The following is a 23,866-nucleotide window of genomic DNA, read 5'->3' on the forward strand; positions in this document are numbered from 1 at the left end:
AGGTGCCCCTGGCATTAGATTGTAAGTTCTGAGGTCATTTTGTAAGTGGATTGTGTTCTCTTAAGGTTTAAAATTACTGTTGGGGTCTCTAATCTAAGTCTGGGGGTACAATTTCCCTGTAAATTAGCCTTTGTTGCATCATGGACAAAGGTCCAGCACTCACTTTTCTTCTGCCTCTGTTCATAGTCTTCAGCCTCATCCGCCATCAACAGTTCACAGTCAGCAACTGCAGGAAACAGAAATCACACAGGGTCACACGCACGACACGGGGTGAGAAACCATCCCACACTTCATGAGACGGACAGGAGGTGTCCTGGGGGTGACCGTGTGCTGAGGAGGGTGACTGAAGGTCACAGCAGAGAAGCCGCCATGACACTCATCATGCGAGGCAGACACAAGGCCCTGAGCGGCACCTGGGATGAAGGTGATTTACCTGCTGGAAATGAAGGGTCATCACAACCAAAGGGCCGAAGGTCAGTACAAGTATATGAGGACAGGGGCAATAAACAGATCCTATACACCAACAGAGACAAAGGAGGTCTCTACATAACCAACGAGGGACAACCAGGCTCCTGTACACGACCCCCCGGGAGGAAAGGAGGATGCTCCTGTACACGACCCCCAGGGAGGCAAGGAGGAGGCTCCTGTACACGACCCCCCGGGAGGAAAGGAGGAGGCTCCTGTATACGACCCCCCGGGAGGCAAGGAGGAGGCTCCTGTACACGACCCCCAGGGAGGAAAGGAGGAGGCTCCTGTACACGCCCCCCCCGGGAGGAAAGGAGGAGGCTCCTGTACACGACCCCCCGGGAGGAAAGGAGGAGGCTCCTGTACACGCCCCCCCCCGGGAGGAAAGGAGGAGGCTCCTGTACACGACCCCCCGGGAGGAAAGGAGGAGGCTCCTGTACACGACCCCCCGGGAGGAAAGGAGGAGGCTCCTGTACACGACCCCCCGGGAGGAAAGGAGGAGGCTCCTGTACACGACCCCCCGGGAGGAAAGGAGGAGGCTCCTGTACACGACCCCCCGGGAGGAAAGGAGGAGGCTCCTGTACACGACCCCCCGGGAGGAAAGGAGGAGGCTCCTGTACACGACCCCCCGGGAGGAAAGGAGGAGGCTCCTGTACACGACCCCCCGGGAGGAAAGGAGGAGGCTCCTGTACACGACCCCCCGGGAGGAAAGGAGGAGGCTCCTGTACACGACCCCCAGGGAGGCAAGGAGGAGGCTCCTGTACACGACCCCCTGGGAGGAAAGGAGGAGGCTCCTGTACACGACCCCCCGGGAGGAAAGGAGGAGGCTCCTATATACAACCCCCCCAGGAGGCAAGGAGGAGGCTCCTGTACACGACCCCCTGGGAGGAAAGGAGGAGGCTCCTGTACACGACCCCCCGGGAGGAAAGGAGGAGGCTCCTATATACAACCCCCCCAGGAGGCAAGGAGGAGGCTCCTGTATACGACCCCCAGGGAGGCAAGGAGGAGGCTCCTGTACACGACCCCCCCAGGAGGCAAGGAGGAGGCTCCTGTACACGACCCCCCGGGAGGAAAGGAGGAGGCTCCTGTACACGACCCCCAAGGAGGAAAGGAGGAGGCTCCTGTACACGACCCCCAGGGAGGCAAGGAGGAGGCTCCTGTACACGACCCCCTGGGAGGAAAGGAGGAGGCTCCTGTACACGACCCCCCGGGAGGAAAGGAGGAGGCTCCTATATACAACCCCCCCAGGAGGCAAGGAGGAGGCTCCTATATACAACCCCCCCAGGAGGCAAGGAGGAGGCTCCTGTATACGACCCCCAGGGAGGCAAGGAGGAGGCTCCTGTACACGACCCCCAGGGAGGCAAGGAGGAGGCTCCTGTACACGACCCCCCGGGAGGAAAGGAGGAGGCTCCTATATACAACCTCCCAGGAGGCAAGGAGGAGGCTCCTGTATACGACCCCCCGGGAGGCAAGGAGGAGGCTCCTGTACACGACCCCCCGGGAGGCAAGGAGGAGGCTCCTATATACAACCCCCCAGGAGGCAAGGAGGAGGCTCCTGTACACGACCCCCCGGGAGGCAAGGAGGTGGCTCCTGTACACGACCCCCCGGGAGGAAAGGAGGAGGCTCCTGTACAAGAACCCCCGGGAGGCAAGGAGAAGGCTCCTGTACACGACCCTCAGGAAGGAAAGGAGGAGGCTCCTGTACACGACCCCCCGGGAGGCGAGGAGGAGCCTCCTGTACACGACCCCCCGGGAGGAAAGGAGGAGCCTCCTATACACGACCCTCAGGGAGGCAAGGAGGAGGCTTCTGTACACGAACCCCCGGGAGGCAAGGAGGAGGCTCCTGTACACGACCCTCAGGAAGGAAAGGAGGAGGCTCCTGTACACGACCCCCAGGGAGGCAAGGAGGAGGCTCCTGTACACGACCCCCAGGGAGGCAAGGAGGAGGCTCCTGTACACGAACCCCCGGGAGGCAAGGAGAAGGCTCCTGTACACGACCCTCAGGAAGGAGGCTCCTCCTTTCCTCCCGGGGGGTCGTGTACAGGAGGCTCCTCCTTGCCTCCCGGGGGGTCGTGTACAGGAGCCTCCTGTACACGACCCCCCGGGAGGAAAGGAGGAGCCTCCTATACACGACCCCCAGGGAGGAGGCTCCTGTACAAGAACCCCCGGGAGGAAAGGAGAAGGCTCCTGTACACGACCCTCAGGAAGGAAAGGAGGAGGCTCCTGTACACGACCCCCAGGGAGGCAAGGAGGAGGCTCCTGTACACGACCCCCCGGGAGGCAAGGAGGAGGCTCCTGTACACGACCCCCCGGGAGGAAAAGAGGAGGCTCCTGTACACGACCCCCCGGGAGGCAAGGAGGAGGCTCCTGTACACGACCCCCTGGGAGGAAAGGAGGAGCCTCCTATACACGACCCCCAGGGAGGCAAGGAGGAGGCTCCTGTACACGAACCCCCGGGAGGCAAGGAGAAGGCTCCTGTACACGAGCCTCAGGAAGGAAAGGAGGCTCCTGTACACGACCCTCAGGAAGGAAAGGAGGAGGCTCCTGTACACGACCCCCCGGGAGGCAAGGAGGAGGCTCCTGTACACGATCCTCAGGAAGGAAAAGGAGGAGGCTTCTGTACACAACCCCCCGGGAGGCAAGGAGGAGGCTCCTGTACACGACCCCCCAGGAGGCAAGGAGGAGGCTCCTGTACACGAGCCTCAGGAAGGAAAGGAGGAGCCTCCTGTACATGACCCCCCGGGAGGCAAGGAGGAGGCTCCTATACACAACCCCCCGGGAGGAAAGGAGGAGGCTCCTGTACACGACCCCCCGGGAGGAAAGGAGGAGGCTCCTGTACACGACCCCCCGGGAGGAAAGGAAATGGATCCTATACACAACCCCCCCGGGAGGCAAGGAGGAGGCTCCTATACACAACCCCCCCGGGAGGCAAGGAGGAGGCTCCTATACACAACCCCCCCGGGAGGCAAGGAGGAGGCTCCTATACACAACCCCCCCGGGAGGCAAGGAGGAGGCTCCTATACACAACCCCCCCGGGAGGCAAGGGGGTGGGCCTCCTCTCTCTCCCCTTCCTTCCTCTCTCTGTCTCTCTCCTTCCCCTCTCTCCCTCCTTCCCCTCTCTCCCTCTCTGTCTCTCTCCTTTCTCTCTCTCTCCTTTCTCTATCTCTCTCTCCTTCCTCTGTCTCTCTCCTTCCTCTCTCTCTTCCTCCTTCTTCTCTCTCTCCTTCTCTCTCTCCTTCTCTCTATCTCTCCTTCCTCTGTCTCTCTCCTTCCTCTGTCTCTTCCTCCTTCTTCTCTCTCTCCTTCTCTCTCTCTCTGTCTCTCCTTCCTTTCTCTCTCCTTCATCTATCTCTTCCTCCTTCTTCTCTCTCTCCTTCTCTTTCCCTCCTTCCTCTCTCTCTCTCCTTCCTCTCTCTCTCTGTCTCTCTCCTTCCTCTCTCACTTCCTCCTTCTTCTCTCTCCCTCCTTCCTCTCTCTCTCTGTCTCTCCTTCCTCTGTCTCTCTCCTTCCTCTCTCTGTCTCTCCTTCCTTTCTCTCTCCTTCATCTGTCTCTTCCTCCTTCTCTCTCTCCTTCTCTTTCCCTCCTTCCTCTCTCTCTCTGTCTCTCTCCTTCCTCTCTCACTTCCTCCTTCTTCTCTCTCCCTCCTTCCTCTCTCTCTCTCCTTCCTTTCTCTCTCCTTCATCTGTCTCTTCCTCCTTCTTCTCTCTCTCCTTCTCTCTCTCTCCTTCCTCTCTCTCTCCTTCCTCTCTCTCTCCTTCCTCTCTCTCTCTGTCTCTCTCCTTCCTCTCTCACTTCCTCCTTCTTCTCTCTCCCTCCTTCCTCTCTCTCTCTGTCTCTCTCCCTCCTTCCTCTCTCTCTCTCCTTCCTCTCTCTCTTCCTCCTTCCTCTCTCTCTCTCTCTCCTTTCTCTCCCTCTCCCAGAGCTGGAGGCTCCTGAGGTTTTGGGGGGTCTGGTTTGTGATGAGGGGCGCGGGTCACGTGCTGGGGGCGGGGCCGTCACTCACCCTGTGCGGCCGCAGATCCGCTCACACTACCGGCAGCTGATAGGCTGGTGACGTCACGTGCCCCGCAGCCGCTCTCACTTCCTGTAAGTGGCGATCACGTGACTCTCGCCTCGCATTCCCGCCAAATCATAGAGCGCGGGAACAGATACACGGGGGAGGAGGAGGGTGTGAGAGGTCAGATACACGGGGGAGGAGGAGGGTGTGAGAGGTCAGATACACGGGGGAGGAGGAGGGTGTGAGAGGTCAGATACACGGGGGGAGGAGGGTGTGAGAGGTCAGATACACGGGGGGAGGGTGTGAGAGGTCAGATACACGGGGGAGGAGGAGGGTGTGAGAGGTCAGATACACGGGGGAGGAGGAGGGTGTGAGAGGTCAGATACACGGGGGAGGAGGAGGGAGTGAGAGGTCAGATACACGGGGGAGGAGGAGGGTGTGAGAGGTTAGATACACGGGGGGAGGAGGGTGTGAGAGGTCAGATACACGGGGGAGGAGGAGGGTGTGAGAGGTTAGATACACGGGGGAGGAGGAGGAGGGTGTGAGAAGTCAGATACACGGGGGAGGAGGAGGGTGTGAGAGGTCAGATACACGGGGGAGGAGGAGGGTGTGAGAGGTCAGATACACGGGGGAGGAGGAGGGTGTGAGAGGTCAGATACACGGGGGAGGAGGAGGGTGTGAGAGGTCAGATACACGGGGAGGAGGAGGGTGTGAGAGGTCAGATACACGGAGGAGGAGGAGGAGGGTGTGAGAGGTCAGATACACGGAGGAGGAGGAGGGTGTGAGAGGTCAGATACACAGGGGAGGAGGAGGGTGTGAGAGGTCAGATACACGGGGGAGGAGGGTGTGAGAGGTCAGATACACGGGGGAGGAGGAGGGTGTGAGAGGTCAGATACACGGGGGAGGAGGAGGAGGGTGTGAGAGGTCAGATACACGGGGGAGGAGGAGGGTGTGAGAGGTCAGATACACGGGGGAGGAGGAGGGTGTGAGAGGTCAGATACACGGGGGAGGAGGAGGGTGTGAGAGGTCAGATACACGGGGGAGGAGGAGGGTGTGAGAGGTCAGATACACGGGGGAGGAGGAGGGAGTGAGAGGTCAGATACACGGGGGAGGAGGAGGGTGTGAGAGGTTAGATACACGGGGGGAGGAGGGTGTGAGAGGTCAGATACACGGGGGAGGAGGAGGGTGTGAGAGGTTAGATACACGGGGGAGGAGGAGGAGGGTGTGAGAGGTCAGATACACGGGGGGAGGAGGAGGAGGGTGTGAGAGGTCAGATACACGGGGGAGGAGGAGGGTGTGAGAGGTCAGATACACGGGGGAGGAGGAGGAGGGTGTGAGAGGTCAGATACACGGGGGAGGAGGGTGTGAGAGGTTAGATACACGGGGGAGGAGGAGGAGGGTGTGAGAGGTCAGATACACGGGGGGAGGAGGAGGAGGGTGTGAGAGGTCAGATACACGGGGGAGGAGGAGGGTGTGAGAGGTCAGATACACGGGGGAGGAGGAGGAGGGTGTGAGAGGTCAGATACACGGGGGAGGAGGAGGGTGTGAGAGGTCAGATACACGGGGGAGGAGGAGGGTGTGAGAGGTCAGATACACGGGGGGAGGAGGGTGTGAGAGGTCAGATACACGGGGGAGGAGGAGGGTGTGAGAGGTCAGATACACGGGGGGAGGAGGGTGTGAGAGGTCAGATACACGGGGAGAGGAGGAGGAGGGTGTGAGAGGTCAGATACACGGAGGAGGAGGAGGGTGTGAGAGGTCAGATACACGGGGGAGGAGGAGGGTGTGAGAGGTCAGATACACGGGGGGAGGAGGGTGTGAGAGGTCAGATACACGGGGGAGGAGGAGGGTGTGAGAGGTCAGATACACGGGGGAGAAGGGGAGGGTGTGAGAGGTCAGATACACAGGGAGAAGAGGAGGGTGTGAGAGGTCAGATACACGGGGGAGGAGGAGGGAGTGAGAGGTCAGATACACGGGGGAGGAGGAGGGTGTGAGAGGTTAGATACACGGGGGAGGAGGAGGAGGGTGTGAGAGGTCAGATACACGGGGGGAGGAGGAGGAGGGTGTGAGAGGTCAGATACACGGGGGAGGAGGAGGGTGTGAGAGGTCAGATACACGGTGGAGGAGGAGGAGGGTGTGAGAGGTCAGATACACGGGGGAGGAGGAGGGTGTGAGAGGTCAGATACACGGGGGAGAAGGAGGGTGTGAGAGGTCAGATACACAGGGAGAAGAGGAGGGTGTGAGAGGTCAGATACACGGGGGAGGAGGAGGGTGTGAGAGGTCAGATACACGGGGGAGGAGGAGGGTGTGAGAGGTCAGATACACGGGGGAGGAGGAGGGTGTGAGAGGTCAGATACACGGGGAGGAGGAGGGTGTGAGAGGTCAGATACACGGAGGAGGAGGAGGGTGTGAGAAGTCAGATACACGGGGGAGGAGGAGGGTGTGAGAGGTCAGATACACGGGGGAGGAGGAGGGTGTGAGAGGTCAGATACACGGGGGGAGGAGGGTGTGAGAGGTCAGATACACGGGGGAGGAGGAGGGTGTGAGAGGTCAGATACACGGGGGAGGAGGAGGGTGTGAGAAGTCAGATACACGGGGGAGGAGGAGGAGGGTGTGAGAGGTCAGATACACGGGGGAGGAGGAGGGTGTGAGAGGTCAGATACACGGGGGAGGAGGAGGGTGTGAGAGGTCAGATACACGGGGGGAGGAGGAGGGTGTGAGAGGTCAGATACACGGGGGGGGAGGAGGGTGTGAGAGGTCAGATACACGGGGGGAGGAGGGTGTGAGAAGTCAGATACACGGGGGGGAGGAGGAGGGTGTGAGAAGTCAGATACACGGGGGAGGAGGAGGGTGTGAGAGGTCAGATACACGGGGGAGGAGGAGGAGGGTGTGAGAGGTCAGATACACGGGGGAGGAGGAGGGTGTGAGAGGTCAGATACACGGGGGAGGAGGAGGGTGTGAGAGGTCAGATACACGGGGGGAGGAGGGTGTGAGAGGTCAGATACACGGGGGAGGAGGAGGGTGTGAGAGGTCAGATACACGGGGGGAGGAGGGTGTGAGAGGTCAGATACACGGGGAGAGGAGGAGGAGGGTGTGAGAGGTCAGATACACGGGGGGAGGAGGAGGAGGGTGTGAGAGGTCAGATACACGGGGGAGGAGGAGGGTGTGAGAGGTCAGATACACGGTGGAGGAGGAGGAGGGTGTGAGAGGTCAGATACACGGGGGAGGAGGAGGGTGTGAGAGGTCAGATACACGGGGGAGAAGGAGGGTGTGAGAGGTCAGATACACAGGGAGAAGAGGAGGGTGTGAGAGGTCAGATACACGGGGGAGGAGGAGGGTGTGAGAGGTTAGATACACGGGGGAGGAGGAGGAGGGTGTGAGAGGTCAGATACACGGGGGGAGGAGGAGGAGGGTGTGAGAGGTCAGATACACGGGGGAGGAGGAGGGTGTGAGAGGTCAGATACACGGGGGAGGAGGAGGAGGGTGTGAGAGGTCAGATACACGGGGGAGGAGGAGGGTGTGAGAGGTCAGATACACGGGGGAGGAGGAGGAGGGTGTGAGAGGTCAGATACACGGGGGAGGAGGAGGGTGTGAGAGGTCAGATACACGGGGGAGGAGGAGGGTGTGAGAGGTCAGATACACGGGGGGAGGAGGGTGTGAGAGGTCAGATACACGGGGGAGGAGGAGGGTGTGAGAGGTCAGATACACGGGGGGAGGAGGGTGTGAGAGGTCAGATACACGGGGAGAGGAGGAGGAGGGTGTGAGAGGTCAGATACACGGGGGGAGGAGGAGGAGGGTGTGAGAGGTCAGATACACGGGGGAGGAGGAGGGTGTGAGAGGTCAGATACACGGTGGAGGAGGAGGAGGGTGTGAGAGGTCAGATACACGGGGGAGGAGGAGGGTGTGAGAGGTCAGATACACGGGGGAGAAGGAGGGTGTGAGAGGTCAGATACACAGGGAGAAGAGGAGGGTGTGAGAGGTCAGATACACGGGGGAGGAGGAGGGTGTGAGAGGTCAGATACACGGGGGAGGAGGAGGGTGTGAGAGGTCAGATACACGGGGGAGGAGGAGGGTGTGAGAGGTCAGATACACGGGGAGGAGGAGGGTGTGAGAGGTCAGATACACGGAGGAGGAGGAGGGTGTGAGAAGTCAGATACACGGGGGAGGAGGAGGGTGTGAGAAGTCAGATACACGGGGGAGGAGGAGGGTGTGAGAGGTCAGATACACGGGGGGAGGAGGGTGTGAGAGGTCAGATACACGGGGGAGGAGGAGGGTGTGAGAAGTCAGATACACGGGGGAGGAGGAGGGTGTGAGAAGTCAGATACACGGGGGGGAGGAGGAGGGTGTGAGAAGTCAGATACACGGGGGAGGAGGAGGGTGTGAGAGGTCAGATACACGGGGGAGGAGGAGGGTGTGAGAGGTCAGATACACGGGGGAGGAGGAGGGTGTGAGAGGTCAGATACACGGGGGAGGAGGAGGGTGTGAGAGGTCAGATACACGGGGGGAGGAGGGTGTGAGAGGTCAGATACACGGGGGGAGGGTGTGAGAGGTCAGATACACGGGGGAGGAGGAGGGTGTGAGAGGTCAGATACACGGGGGAGGAGGAGGGTGTGAGAGGTCAGATACACGGGGGAGGAGGAGGGAGTGAGAGGTCAGATACACGGGGGAGGAGGAGGGTGTGAGAGGTTAGATACACGGGGGGAGGAGGGTGTGAGAGGTCAGATACACGGGGGAGGAGGAGGGTGTGAGAGGTTAGATACACGGGGGAGGAGGAGGAGGGTGTGAGAGGTCAGATACACGGGGGGAGGAGGAGGAGGGTGTGAGAGGTCAGATACACGGGGGAGGAGGAGGGTGTGAGAGGTCAGATACACGGGGGAGGAGGAGGAGGGTGTGAGAGGTCAGATACACGGGGGAGGAGGAGGGTGTGAGAGGTCAGATACACGGGGGAGGAGGAGGGTGTGAGAGGTCAGATACACGGGGGAGGAGGAGGAGGGTGTGAGAGGTCAGATACACGGGGGAGGAGGGTGTGAGAGGTTAGATACACGGGGGAGGAGGAGGAGGGTGTGAGAGGTCAGATACACGGGGGGAGGAGGAGGAGGGTGTGAGAGGTCAGATACACGGGGGAGGAGGAGGGTGTGAGAGGTCAGATACACGGGGGAGGAGGAGGAGGGTGTGAGAGGTCAGATACACGGGGGAGGAGGAGGGTGTGAGAGGTCAGATACACGGGGGAGGAGGAGGGTGTGAGAGGTCAGATACACGGGGGGAGGAGGGTGTGAGAGGTCAGATACACGGGGGAGGAGGAGGGTGTGAGAGGTCAGATACACGGGGGGAGGAGGGTGTGAGAGGTCAGATACACGGGGAGAGGAGGAGGAGGGTGTGAGAGGTCAGATACACGGAGGAGGAGGAGGGTGTGAGAGGTCAGATACACGGGGGAGGAGGAGGGTGTGAGAGGTCAGATACACGGGGGAGGAGGAGGAGGGTGTGAGAGGTCAGATACACGGGGGAGGAGGAGGGTGTGAGAGGTCAGATACACGGGGGGGGAGGAGGGTGTGAGAGGTCAGATACACGGGGGAGAAGGAGGGTGTGAGAGGTCAGATACACAGGGAGAAGAGGAGGGTGTGAGAGGTCAGATACACGGGGGAGGAGGAGGGTGTGAGAGGTCAGATACACGGGGGAGGAGGAGGGTGTGAGAGGTCAGATACACGGGGGAGGAGGAGGGTGTGAGAGGTCAGATACACGGGGGAGGAGGAGGGAGTGAGAGGTCAGATACACGGGGGAGGAGGAGGGTGTGAGAGGTTAGATACACGGGGGAGGAGGAGGAGGGTGTGAGAGGTCAGATACACGGGGGGAGGAGGAGGAGGGTGTGAGAGGTCAGATACACGGGGGAGGAGGAGGGTGTGAGAGGTCAGATACACGGTGGAGGAGGAGGAGGGTGTGAGAGGTCAGATACACGGGGGAGGAGGAGGGTGTGAGAGGTCAGATACACGGGGGAGAAGGAGGGTGTGAGAGGTCAGATACACAGGGAGAAGAGGAGGGTGTGAGAGGTCAGATACACGGGGGAGGAGGAGGGTGTGAGAGGTCAGATACACGGGGGAGGAGGAGGGTGTGAGAGGTCAGATACACGGGGGAGGAGGAGGGTGTGAGAGGTCAGATACACGGGGAGGAGGAGGGTGTGAGAGGTCAGATACACGGAGGAGGAGGAGGGTGTGAGAAGTCAGATACACGGGGGAGGAGGAGGGTGTGAGAGGTCAGATACACGGGGGAGGAGGAGGGTGTGAGAGGTCAGATACACGGGGGGAGGAGGGTGTGAGAGGTCAGATACACGGGGGAGGAGGAGGGTGTGAGAGGTCAGATACACGGGGGAGGAGGAGGGTGTGAGAAGTCAGATACACGGGGGAGGAGGAGGGTGTGAGAAGTCAGATACACGGGGGGAGGAGGAGGGTGTGAGAAGTCAGATACACGGGGGAGGAGGAGGGTGTGAGAGGTCAGATACACGGGGGAGGAGGAGGGTGTGAGAGGTCAGATACACGGGGGAGGAGGAGGGTGTGAGAGGTCAGATACACGGGGGAGGAGGAGGGTGTGAGAGGTCAGATACACGGGGGAGGAGGAGGGTGTGAGAGGTCAGATACACGGGGGAGGAGGAGGGTGTGAGAGGTCAGATACACGGGGGAGGAGGAGGGTGTGAGAGGTCAGATACACGGGGGGAGGAGGAGGGTGTGAGAGGTCAGATACACGGGGGGAGGAGGAGGGTGTGAGAGGTCAGATACACGGGGGAGGAGGAGGGTGTGAGAGGTCAGATACACGGGGGAGGAGGAGGGTGTGAGAGGTCAGATACACGGGGAGGAGGAGGGTGTGAGAGGTCAGATACACGGGGGAGGAGGAAGGTGTGAGAGGTCAGATACACGGGGGAGGAGGAGGGTGTGAGAGGTCAGATACACGGGGGAGGAGGGTGTGAGAGGTCAGATACACGGAGGAGGAGGAGGGTGTGAGAGGTCAGATACACGGAGGAGGAGGAGGGTGTGAGAGGTCAGATACACGGAGGAGGAGGGTGTGAGAGGTCAGATACACGGGGGGAGGAGGGTGTGAGAGGTCAGATACACGGGGAGGAGGAGGGTGTGAGAGGTCAGATACACGGGGGAGGAGGAGGGTGTGAGAGGTCAGATACACGGGGGAGGAGGAGGGTGTGAGAGGTCAGATACACGGGGGAGGAGGAGGGTGTGAGAGGTCAGATATACGGGGGGAGGAGGAGGGTGTGAGAGGTCAGATACACGGGGGGAGGAGGAGGGTGTGAGAGGTCAGATACACAGGGGAGGAGGAGGGTGTGAGAGGTCAGATACACGGGGGGAGGGTGTGAGAGGTCAGATACACGGGGGAGGAGGAGGGTGTGAGAGGTCAGATACACGGGGGAGGAGGAGGGTGTGAGAGGTCAGATACACGGGGGAGGAGGAGGGTGTGAGAGGTCAGATACACGGGGGAGGAGGAGGGTGTGAGAGGTCAGATACACGGGGGAGGAGGAGGGTGTGAGAGGTCAGATACACGGGGGGAGGGTGTGAGAGGTCAGATACACAGGGGGGGGAGGGTGTGAGAGGTCAGATACACGGGGGGAGGAGGGTGTGAGAGGTCAGATACACGGGGGGAGGAGGAGGAGGGTGTGAGAGGTCAGATACACGGGGAGGAGGAGGGTGTGAGAGGTCAGATACACGGGGGGGGGAGGAGGAGGGTGTGAGAGGTCAGATACACGGGGGGGAGGAGGAGGGTGTGAGAGGTCAGATACACGGGGGAGGAGGAGGAGGGTGTGAGAGGTCAGATACACGGGGAGGAGGGTGTGAGAGGTCAGATACACGGGGGAGGAGGAGGGTGTGAGAGGTCAGATACACGGGGGAGGAGGAGGGTGTGAGAGGTCAGATACACGGGGGAGGAGGAGGAGGGTGTGAGAGGTCAGATACACGGGGGAGGAGGAGGGTGTGAGAGGTCAGATACACGGGGGAGGAGGAGGGTGTGAGAGGTCAGATACACGGGGGAGGAGGAGGGTGTGAGAGGTCAGATACACGGGGGAGGAGGAGGGTGTGAGAGGTCAGATACACGGGGGGGAGGGTGTGAGAGGTCAGATACACGGGGGAGGAGGAGGAGGGTGTGAGAGGTCAGATACACGGGGGAGGAGGAGGGTGTGAGAGGTCAGATACACGGGGGAGGAGGAGGGTGTGAGAGGTCAGATACACGGGGGAGGAGGAGGGTGCGAGAGGTCAGATACACGGGGGAGGAGGAGGGTGCGAGAGGTCAGATACACGGGGGGAGGAGGAGGAGGGTGTGAGAGGTCAGATACACGGGGGGAGGAGGAGGGTGTGAGAGGTCAGATACACGGGGGGAGGAGGAGGGTGTGAGAGGTCAGATACACGGAGGAGGAGGAGGGTGTGAGAGGTCAGATACACGGGGGGAGGAGGAGGGTGTGAGAGGTCAGATACACGGAGGAGGAGGGTGTGAGAGGTCAGATACACGGGGGAGGAGGAGGGTGTGAGAGGTCAGATACACGGGGGAGGAGGAGGGTGTGAGAGGTCAGATACACGGGGGAGGAGGAGGGTGTGAGAGGTCAGATACACGGGGGGGAGGAGGGTGTGAGAGGTCAGATACACGGGGGGAGGAGGAGGGTGTGAGAGGTCAGATACACGGGGGGAGGAGGAGGGTGTGAGAGGTCAGATACACGGGGGAGGAGGAGGGTGTGAGAGGTCAGATACACGGGGGGAGGGTGTGAGAGGTCAGATACACAGGGGGGGAGGGTGTGAGAGGTCAGATACACGGGAGGAGGGTGTGAGAGGTCAGATACACGGGGGAGGAGGAGGGTGTGAGAGGTCAGATACACGGGGGGAGGAGGAGGGTGTGAGAGGTCAGATACACGGGGGGAGGAGGAGGGTGTGAGAGGTCAGATACACGGGGGGAGGAGGAGGGTGTGAGAGGTCAGATACACGGGGGAGGAGGAGGGTGTGAGAGGTCAGATACACGGGGGGAGGGTGTGAGAGGTCAGATACACAGGGGAGGAGGAGGGTGTGAGAGGTCAGATACACGGGAGGAGGGTGTGAGAGGTCAGATACACGGGGGAGGAGGAGGGTGAGAGAGGTCAGATACACGGGGGAGGAGGAGGGTGTGAGAGGTCAGATACACGGGGGAGGAGGAGGGTGTGAGAGGTCAGATACACGGGGGAGGAGGAGGGTGTGAGAGGTCAGATACACGGGGGAGGAGGAGGGTGTGAGAGGTCAGATACACGGGAGGAGGGTGTGAGAGGTCAGATACACGGGGGAGGAGGAGGGTGTGAGAGGTCAGATACACGGGGGAGGAGGAGGGTGTGAGAGGTCAGATACACGGGAGGAGGGTGTGAGAGGTCAGATACACGGGGGAGGAGGAGGGTGTGAGAGGTCAGATACACGGGGGAGGAGGAGGGTGTGAGAGGTCAGATACACGGGGGAGGAGGAGGGTGTGAGAGGTCAGATACACGGAGGAGGAGGAGGGTGTGAGAGGTCAGATATACGGGGGAGGAGGAGGGTGTGAGAGGTCAGATACACGGGGGGAGGAGGAGGGTGTGAGAGGTCAGATACACGGGGGAGGAGGAGGGTGTGAGAGGTCAGATACACGGGGGGAGGGTGTGAGAGGTCAGATACACAGGGGGGGAGGGTGTGAGAGGTCAGATACACAGGGGGGGAGGGTGTGAGAGGTCAGATACACGGGAGGAGGGTGTGAGAGGTCAGATACACGGGGGAGGAGGAGGGTGTGAGAGGTCAGATACACGGGGGGGAGGGTGTGAGAGGTCAGATACACGGGGGAGGAGGAGGAGGGTGTGAGAGGTCAGATACACGGGGGAGGAGGAGGGTGTGAGAGGTCAGATACACGGGGGAGGAGGAGGGTGTGAGAGGTCAGATACACGGAGGAGGGTGTGAGAGGTCAGATACACGGGGGAGGAGGAGGGTGTGAGAGGTCAGATACACGGGGGAGGAGGAGGGTGTGAGAGGTCAGATACACGGGGGAGGAGGAGGGTGTGAGAGGTCAGATACACGGGGGAGGAGGAGGGTGTGAGAGGTCAGATACACGGGGGGAGGAGGAGGGTGTGAGAGGTCAGATACACGGGGGGGGAGGAGGGTGTGAGAGGTCAGATACACGGGGGAGGAGGAGGGTGTGAGAGGTCAGATACACGGGGGGAGGAGGAGGGTGTGAGAGGTCAGATACACGGGGGAGGAGGAGGGTGTGAGAGGTCAGATACACGGGGGGGAGGAGGGTGTGAGAGGTCAGATACACGGGGGGAGGAGGAGGGTGTGAGGTCAGATACACGGGGGGAGGAGGAGGGTGTGAGAGGTCAGATACACGGGGGAGGAGGAGGGTGTGAGAGGTCAGATACACGGGGGGAGGGTGTGAGAGGTCAGATAAACGGGGGGAGGAGGGTGTGAGAGGTCAGATACACAGGGGGGGAGGGTGTGAGAGGTCAGATACACGGGAGGAGGGTGTGAGAGGTCAGATACACGGGGGAGGAGGAGGGTGTGAGAGGTCAGATACACGGGGGGAGGAGGAGGGTGTGAGAGGTCAGATACACGGGGGGAGGAGGAGGGTGTGAGAGGTCAGATACACGGGGGAGGAGGAGGGTGTGAGAGGTCAGATACACGGGGGAGGAGGAGGGTGTGAGAGGTCAGATACACGGGGGGAGGGTGTGAGAGGTCAGATACACGGGAGGAGGGTGTGAGAGGTCAGATACACCGGGGAGGAGGAGGGTGTGAGAGGTCAGATACACGGGGGAGGAGGAGGGTGTGAGAGGTCAGATACACGGGAGGAGGGTGTGAGAGGTCAGATACACCGGGGAGGAGGAAGGTGTGAGAGGTCAGATACACGGGGAAGGAGGAGGGTGTGAGAGGTCAGATACACGGGGGAGGAGGAGGGTGTGAGAGGTCAGATACACGGGGGAGGAGGAGGGTGTGAGAGGTCAGATACACGGAGGAGGAGGGTGTGAGAGGTCAGATATACGGGGGGAGGAGGAGGGTGTGAGAGGTCAGATACACGGGGGGAGGAGGAGGGTGTGAGAGGTCAGATACACGGGGGAGGAGGAGGGTGTGAGAGGTCAGATACACGGGGGGAGGGTGTGAGAGGTCAGATACACAGGGGGGGAGGGTGTGAGAGGTCAGATACACAGGGGGGGAGGGTGTGAGAGGTCAGATACACGGGAGGAGGGTGTGAGAGGTCAGATACACGGGGGAGGAGGAGGGTGTGAGAGGTCAGATACACGGGGGAGGAGGAGGGTGTGAGAGGTCAGATACACGGGGGAGGAGGAGGGTGTGAGAGGTCAGATACACGGGGGAGGAGGAGGGTGTGAGAGGTCAGATACACGGGGGAGGAGGAGGGTGTGAGAGGTCAGATACACGGGGGGGGGGAGGGTGTGAGAGGTCAGATACACGGGGGAGGAGGAGGGTGTGAGAGGTCAGATACACGGGGGGAGGAGGGTGTGAGAGGTCAGATACACGGGGGAGGAGGGTGAGAGAGGTCAGATACACGGGGGGAGGAGGAGGGTGTGAGAGGTCAGATACACGGGGGGAGGAGGAGGGTGTGAGAGGTCAGATACTCGGGGGGAGGAGGAGGGTGTGAGAGGTCAGATACACAGGGGAGGAGGAGGGTGTGAGAGGTCAGATACACGGGGGAGGAGGAGGGTGTGAGAGGTCAGATACACGGGGAAGGAGGAGGGTGTGAGAGGTCAGATACACGGGGGAGGAGGAGGAGGGTGTGAGAGGTCAGATACACGGGGGAGGAGGGTGTGAGAGGTCAGATACATGGGGGGGAGGAGGAGGGTGTGGGGAGGAGGGTGTGAGAGGTCAGATACACGGAGGAGGAGGAGGGTGTGAGAGGTCAGATACACGGGGGAGGAGGAGGGTGTGAGAGGTCAGATACACGGGGGAGGAGGAGGGTGTGAGAGGTCAGATACACGGGGGAGGAGGAGGGTGTGAGAGGTCAGATACACGGGGGGAGGAGGGTGTGAGAGGTCAGATACACGGGGGAGGAGGAGGGTGTGAGAGGTCAGATACTCGGGGGGAGGAGGAGGGTGTGAGAGGTCAGATACACGGGGGAGGAGGAGGGTGTGAGAGGTCAGATACACGGGGGAGGAGGAGGAGGGTGTGAGAGGTCAGATACACGGGGGAGGAGGAGGGTGTGAGAGGTCAGATACACGGGGGGAGGAGGAGGGTGTGAGAGGTCAGATACACGGGGGAGGAGGAGGGTGTGAGAGGTCAGATACACGGGGGAGGAGGAGGGTGTGAGAGGTCAGATACACGGGGGGAGGAGGAGGGTGTGAGAGGTCAGATACACAGGGGGGAGGAGGAGGGTGTGAGAGGTCAGATACACGGGTTAGGAGGAGGGTGTGAGAGGTCAGATACACGGGGGAGGAGGAGGGTGTGAGAGGTCAGATACACGGAGGAGGAGGAGGGTGTGAGAGGTCAGATACACGGGGGAGGAGGAGGGTGTGAGAGGTCAGATACACGGGGGAGGAGGAGGGTGTGAGAGGTCAGATACACGGGGGAGGAGGAGGGTGTGAGAGGTCAGATACACGGGAGGAGGGTGTGAGAGGTCAGATACACGGGGGAGGAGGAGGGTGTGAGAGGTCAGATACACGGGGGAGGAGGAGGGTGTGAGAGGTCAGATACACGGGGGAGGAGGAGGGTGTGAGAGGTCAGATACACGGGGGAGGAGGAGGGTGTGAGAGGTCAGATACACGGGGGGAGGAGGAGGGTGTGAGAGGTCAGATACACGGGGGGGAGGAGGAGGGTGTGAGAGGTCAGATACACGGGGGAGGAGGAGGGTGTGAGAGGTCAGATACACGGGGAGGAGGAGGGTGTGAGAGGTCAGATACACGGGGGAGGAGGAGGGTGTGAGAGGTCAGATACACGGGGGGAGGAGGGTGTGAGAGGTCAGATACACGGGGGAGGAGGAGGGTGTGAGAGGTCAGATACATGGGGGGGAGGAGGAGGGTGTGGGGAGGAGGGTGTGAGAGGTCAGATACACGGAGGAGGAGGAGGGTGTGAGAGGTCAGATACACGGGGGAGGAGGAGGGTGTGAGAGGTCAGATACACGGAGGAGGAGGAGGGTGTGAGAGGTCAGATACACGGGGGAGGAGGAGGGTGTGAGAGGTCAGATACACGGGGGAGGAGGAGGGTGTGAGAGGTCAGATACACGGGGGAGGAGGAGGGTGTGAGAGGTCAGATACACGGGGGGAGGAGGGTGTGAGAGGTCAGATACACGGGGAGGAGGAGGGTGTGAGAGGTCAGATACACGGGGGAGGAGGAGGGTGTGAGAGGTCAGATACACGGGGGGAGGAGGAGGGTGTGAGAGGTCAGATACACGGGGAGGAGGAGGGTGTGAGAGGTCAGATACACGGAGGAGGAGGAGGGTGTGAGAGGTCAGATACACGGGGGAGGAGGAGGGTGTGAGAGGTCAGATACACGGGGGGAGGAGGAGGGTGTGAGAGGTCAGATACACGGAGGAGGGTGTGAGAGGTCAGATACACGGGGATGGTGTCATTGAATATATGCAGGAGGGGAGATATAAAAGGTAAGATGTTCACTTGCTTCATGACGGTGAGGGCAGAGTATAGGGACTGATGTCTGGGCCCCTCAGCCTCCCTACGGCTTCGGATCATGTGCACAGAGACCCCACAATGCTTGTCTTAGGTGGTCATCCCCTGGCCCCCATAGAAATGGTATAGAAGTGGGTAACCTGTGTCCCGGGAGTCTGTCAGTGTCTTGCACCCGTCTTCATATCCTCTCGTCACACGGAAGAAGGTCCTTTTCCTTGGAAACATTGGTGATAGCAGGACGGCTATATCTGGAGTGTCCAGCAGGGGGAGCAATGTCCGGTGAGGAGGGGAGGAAGCCCCCACAGGGGACTGACGGGGAGAGAAGCTGGGGTAACTGGGCAGTGCAGCAGGACCAGAGGGTCGCGGATAGTCAAGGCCAGAGCTGTGCGGGGACATTGTAGAGAAAGGGTGGAGGGTCTGCAGGTTAGGGACTTTAAGGAGGACATTAGCGAGGGTCCGAGCAGCTGCAGCACCAGGAAAGTCACATGTGATGTCAGAAGACCCAGGAGCCACGACACATGAATTCAACCATGACACATACACATGGTCCCATAGGCAGGTGGGAGGATGGAGCAAGCGGAGGAAGAGATGGAAGGGTAGTTAGTGTCAACACAATGAAGATGGAGCAGACAACACTATAATCAGCTTCCAGGAGGCACTTACACTGCTGGGGTTATGCCAGGGTATGTGTGCATCATCACATGGGGCACTAGCGCCTTACTATATGATATGATGAGGAATCAGAAAGCGACTAGGCCTCTGCTTTCATTTAGATATGTTACCTGACAATAGAACCCCGACTGTCTTCTGTGCTCCCACAATGCACTGCTCTAGTAACAAGAGACTGAAAATCCCTTTTAAAACCTTTACAAGTGTATGTCGTATGTGCCCCTATAAATCTCTGTGAGCTCCCTAGATCAAAGATTTCTATGGTGTGTAGTTTTTCTATAGGATGTATAGTGTACACTAGTTATTGGGGCCCAGAGCACTGAAGAGGGTCTTACCTTCCAGGCCCCTTCGGTCGCCTCCATCCGCCATTCCTCGCATCCAGTCTCCCTTATCTGGATTTCCCTTGTGTAGGATTCCTTTCTTCCTGACAGTCATTAAGGTATCCGTCCAGCCAGACAGTACGTGATCGCTCCCTGGATGCATATGTAATTCAAGAGTTTGAGGTCCACTTCTACAAGCCGCACTCATGGAGCCACTAGACTCTTTTCTCTGGATATCACGTCCTTTCATGGTGACATCTGCTAGTTCTCTTTGTGTGGGGATTTGCTTCTGTGGCTCTTCAGGTTCCCAGGTGGGAAGAAGGGCCTCTCCTATACATTGTGCTTCCCATTTGGGTAGAAGGACCTCTCCTGTACATGGTGCTTCCCAGTTGGGTCCGAGCACCTCTCCTGTACATAGTGGTTCACTGGTGGCCTCCATGCTCTGTCTGTCTTCAATGACTTTTACCTGTTGGCTGCTTTGCTTGTTCTGTGCGTTGCGATATCTCAGTTCCCGGAATGTGGTGACCTCCTTCCCGGCTGGTAATGAGTTGGTTTGCGGCTCTAGGACGCTGTGGTAAAAAGCAGAGGCTGTCAGCTCATTTAGAGGTGGCTGCTCTGTGTCGGGAGAAAAGACAATAAGCCAATCACTCCTGTCTCTCTTTGGCTCTGAGGTCGGCTGTGCTCCACTCTTCCTCCTCCTAAGGGCCAGCTCATGGAATGAAGTGATTGTCTTCTTTGGAGTTGAATTAGATGTATTTTCCAGGGAGGGAAGTCCTGGTAGAAGGTCTTCTTCTCCAGACCAGTGATCAGCACAAATGTTCTCCACCACTTGTCCTGTTTGGGTTGCCTGCACCTCAGGCTCCGTTATGGTATTGCTGTTCATAGAGGAAGATCCTGATTTTTCTATGAGGGTATTACTGTTACTATCAAGCATCGAATCAGACTCCCAGTCAATGAATGGAGTTTCCTCTTCCTGCAGATTGTTGTTTGTTATCTCTAAGTTGTTGCTGTCTGATGGGTTTGACTGAGCTGGGTCGATTGGAGAGAATGGACCTTCTGTGGCCGAATCCAGAGGGATGATATCTGGCTGCTGATCTGGAGTATCTATTCCGTCGTGAGAGTATTCCTTGTAATACATGGAGGCTGGAGAGTGATCCAGAGTAAAGTCTGATGAACTGCTACTGTCAGTTGATGGAGAAGAGAGAGACAGTGGACTCAATGGCAGATCATCAGGAGAGAGACAGTCATCACAAATGATTGTGTCTAGATCTTCCAATGAGCTGTACTGTAAGGACACCTCTTTCTCGGAGTGTTGGTCACAGCACTGACATGGTATTGATGGGTCGTTGGAGTTGGGATCAATCATTGTTTCTTTCCAATTGTGATGGCACCCATCTTTGAGGCCTGTGTCTTGGTTGGGAGGGGCATCTGTCACCTCAGGGAGCATTGAAAGGTGAACCCCAAGTGACACATGCTGTAGATGGACATAGTTAAGATTACTCAGAAGGGCTTTTCTAGAGGCCAACATTGTGGAATCTGCTATTGGGATTAGCTCACGATGTGGACATGAATCGGGGGTCTTCACGTAATGAAGCTTATTATAAGTTTGCTGCTCTGTGTCGGGAGGAAAAACAATAAGCCAATCACTCCTGTCTCTCTTTGACTGTGAGGTCGGCTGCCTCCACTCTTCCTCCTCCTCAGGGCCAGCTCACAGAATGAAGTGATTGTCTTCTTTGGAGTTGAATTAGATGTATTTTCCAGGGTGGCAAGTCCTGGTAGAAGGTCTCACTCTCCAGACCAGTTAGCACAAATGTGAAAGTGAATCAGGAGTCTTCACGTTATGACATCAGTCACAAGAATCTATCTCCAGCTGTGATTGTAGCCATCAGCCATACGTCTATATGTAGACAGGTTCCTTTAGTCGCCGAGCCCCCATGGTCTTAATGGTTTCCTGTGAAAAATAAGAACCAGGCAGGTCCAAGATGAGAAGCTTCATCAGGTCTGAACAACCACGAAGAACAAATACTTCACAAAGACGAGCACCGGACAACACAAGCACAGGTATCCAGACACAGGACTACAATCCACAACATCCACAGATCTACGACAGACACTGAAAACCACCAGGGCACATGTCAGGCCCTACACCACGTCATCTAAGGGGAGTGAGAATATTATACATGTGTATGTCTGAACCTATAACATACGAGAGGGGCCACAATGTTATATACATGTACATGTCTGAACCTACATCATGTCCTCTGAGGGGCGACAGCGAGGTAAGTCCACAGAAATATGCATCTCACTTGGTCAGTTCTGTGATTCTGTTCACAAACCTTAGGATGACCAGAATTCTGCATTGCATGGAATTGTGGGAGGACAGAGGAAAGAATGAGAGAGTTGCTATTGACCAGGAGTCTTCATTCAAACTTTGTGGAAAGTCTCCAAAGCATCCAGGATCATTACATAGACCACTCAGAGCCTGTCCCTGCCATCCTCACCGAGCTGCTCCACTAACGCTATCATCATGAAATCCCAGTGCACTCATGTTGGAACGGAACGGAACATCTGATATATGAAGTGGATGAGTACCGATGTCACCGCAGGATATAGAAGAGGTGGAGGCCACAGCTACACAGGAGGAAACGCAAAGAGCTACTTCTAGTTACATGACGCTTCTCGCTAAACTTGATACGTGATACCTCATATGGAGCCAAAGGAGAATATTCGTGGAGAACAGATGGAAAGATGATGGAGAATGTTGCCATATGGCCGTCATTGTGGAAAGCTGTGATTAGAGGAGTGACGGAGTATAAAGGAGAAATCTTAAGAAAAACCCTAAAATTATTTCTGTGACAAAATGTCTACTGAGTGGAACATCACGTTCAACTTGTCGCAGAAAATTTTTTTAGTGTCTTTAGAAATAAGCCAAAGCTCCGAATGATTATGGACATAAACAATAGGGAAGCCATAAGATGGATCCACAGCACAGTCTCCAGATTTCAGGGGTGGACTATCAGTGACAGAGGTCTCCGTGTACAATATATACTATATTCATAGCATCCCACAGGTCCACTCTAGAGACGCAACATCCACAGCCTCCCCCAGGTTCAGGCTAAATACACAGCATCTACAGCCTCCTCCAGCTCCAGTCTAGATACACAACATCCACAGCCTCCTCCAGGTCCAGTCTAGATCCACAACATCCGCAGCCTCCTCCAGCTCCAGTGTAGATACACAACATCCACAGCCTCCTCCAGGTCCAGTCTAGATACACAACTCCACAGCCTCCTCCAGGTCCAGTCTAGATACACCACAGCCTCCTCCAGGTCCAGTCTAGATCCACAACATCCACAGCCTCCTCCAGGTCCAGTCTAGATCCACAACATCCACAGCCTCCTCCACATCCAGTCTAGATACACAACATCCACAGCCCCCTCCAGGTCCAGTCTAGATACACAACATCCACAGCCTCCTCCAGGTCCAGTCATGGTATACAACTCCACAGCCTCCTCCAGGTCCAGTCTAGATACACAACATCCACGGCCTCATCCAGGTCCAGTCTAGATACACAACATCCACAGCCTCCTCCAGGTCCAGTCTAGATACACAACATCCACATTCGCCTCCAGCTCCAGTCTAGATACACAACATCCACAGCCTCCTCCAGGTCCAATTAGACACACAACATCCACAACCTCCTCCAGGTCCAGTCTAGGTACACAACATCCACAGCCTCTTCCAGGTCCAGTCTAGATCCACAACATCCACAGCCTCCTCCAGGTCCAGTCTAGATACGCAACATCCACAGCCTCTTCCACATCCAGTCTAGATACACAACATGCACAGCCTCCTCCAGGTCCAGTCATGGTATACAACTCCACGGCCTCATCCAGCTCCTGTCTAGATACACAACATCCACAGCCACCTCCAGGTCCAGTTAGACATACAACATCCACAACCTCCTCCAGGTCCAGTCTAGGTACACAACATCCACAGCCCCCTTCAGGTCCAGTCTAGATACACAACATCCACAGCCTCCTCCACATCCAGTCTAGATACACAACATCCACAGCCCCCTCCAGGTCCAGTCTAGATACACAACACCCACAGTCTCCTCCAGGTCCAGTCTAGATACACAACATCCATAGCCTCCTCCAGGTACAGTCTAGATGCATATCATCCACAGCCTCCTCCAGGTCCAGTCTAGATACATAACATCCATAGCCTCCTCCAGGTACAGTCTAGATACATATCATCCACAGCCTCCTCCAGGTCCACTCTAGATACACATCATCCACAGCCTCCCCAAGGTCCAGTCTAGATACACATCATCCACAGCCTCCCCAAGGTCCAGTCTAGATACACAACATTCACAGCCTTCTCCAGGTCCAGTCTTTATACACAACATCCACAGCCTCCTCCAGGTCCAGTCTAAATAAAAAAAAATCCACAGCCTCTTCCATCTCCAGTCTAGATACACAACATCCACAGCCTCCTCCACCAGGTCCATTGTAGATACACAACATCCACAGCCTCCTCCAGGTCCAATCTAGATACACAACATCCACAGCCTCCTCCAGGTCCAGTCTAGATAAACAACATCCACAGCCTCTTCCATCTCCAGTCTAGATACACAACATCCACAGCCTCTATCTCCAGTCTAGATACACAACATCCACAGTTTCCTCCAGGTCCAGTCTAGATACACAACATCCACAGCCTCCACCAGGTCCATTCTAGATACACCACATCCACAGCCTCCTCCCGGTACAGTCTAGATACACAACATCCACAACCTCCTCCAGGTCCAGTCTAGATACACA

The 23,866-nt window shown here is 58.0% G+C and overlaps 1 protein-coding gene across 2 annotated transcripts in view; it reads right to left on the reverse strand.

Annotated features, from left to right (window-relative positions):
• Positions 1-23,866, reverse strand: part of RUSC1 (RUN and SH3 domain containing 1) — a 41,036-nt gene that overhangs the window by 4,442 nt on the left and 12,728 nt on the right. The window contains exons 2-4 of one of the 2 annotated variants that reach the window (XM_072131612.1): positions 19,056-20,991; positions 18,192-18,515; positions 164-226 (exon numbers count right to left, since the gene is read on the reverse strand). In XM_072131612.1, the coding sequence (XP_071987713.1) occupies positions 164-226; positions 18,192-18,515; positions 19,056-20,568 (1,900 nt within the window). In that variant the 5' untranslated portion in view covers positions 20,569-20,991. The remainder of the gene's footprint in view (positions 1-163; positions 227-18,191; positions 18,516-19,055; positions 20,992-23,866) is intronic. The other variant, XM_072131613.1, reaches the window with a different exon arrangement.

This window comes from Engystomops pustulosus, unplaced genomic scaffold (genome assembly GCF_040894005.1).
Source record: "Engystomops pustulosus unplaced genomic scaffold, aEngPut4.maternal MAT_SCAFFOLD_100, whole genome shotgun sequence".
In the NCBI taxonomy this organism is placed as follows: domain Eukaryota; kingdom Metazoa; phylum Chordata; class Amphibia; order Anura; family Leptodactylidae; genus Engystomops; species Engystomops pustulosus.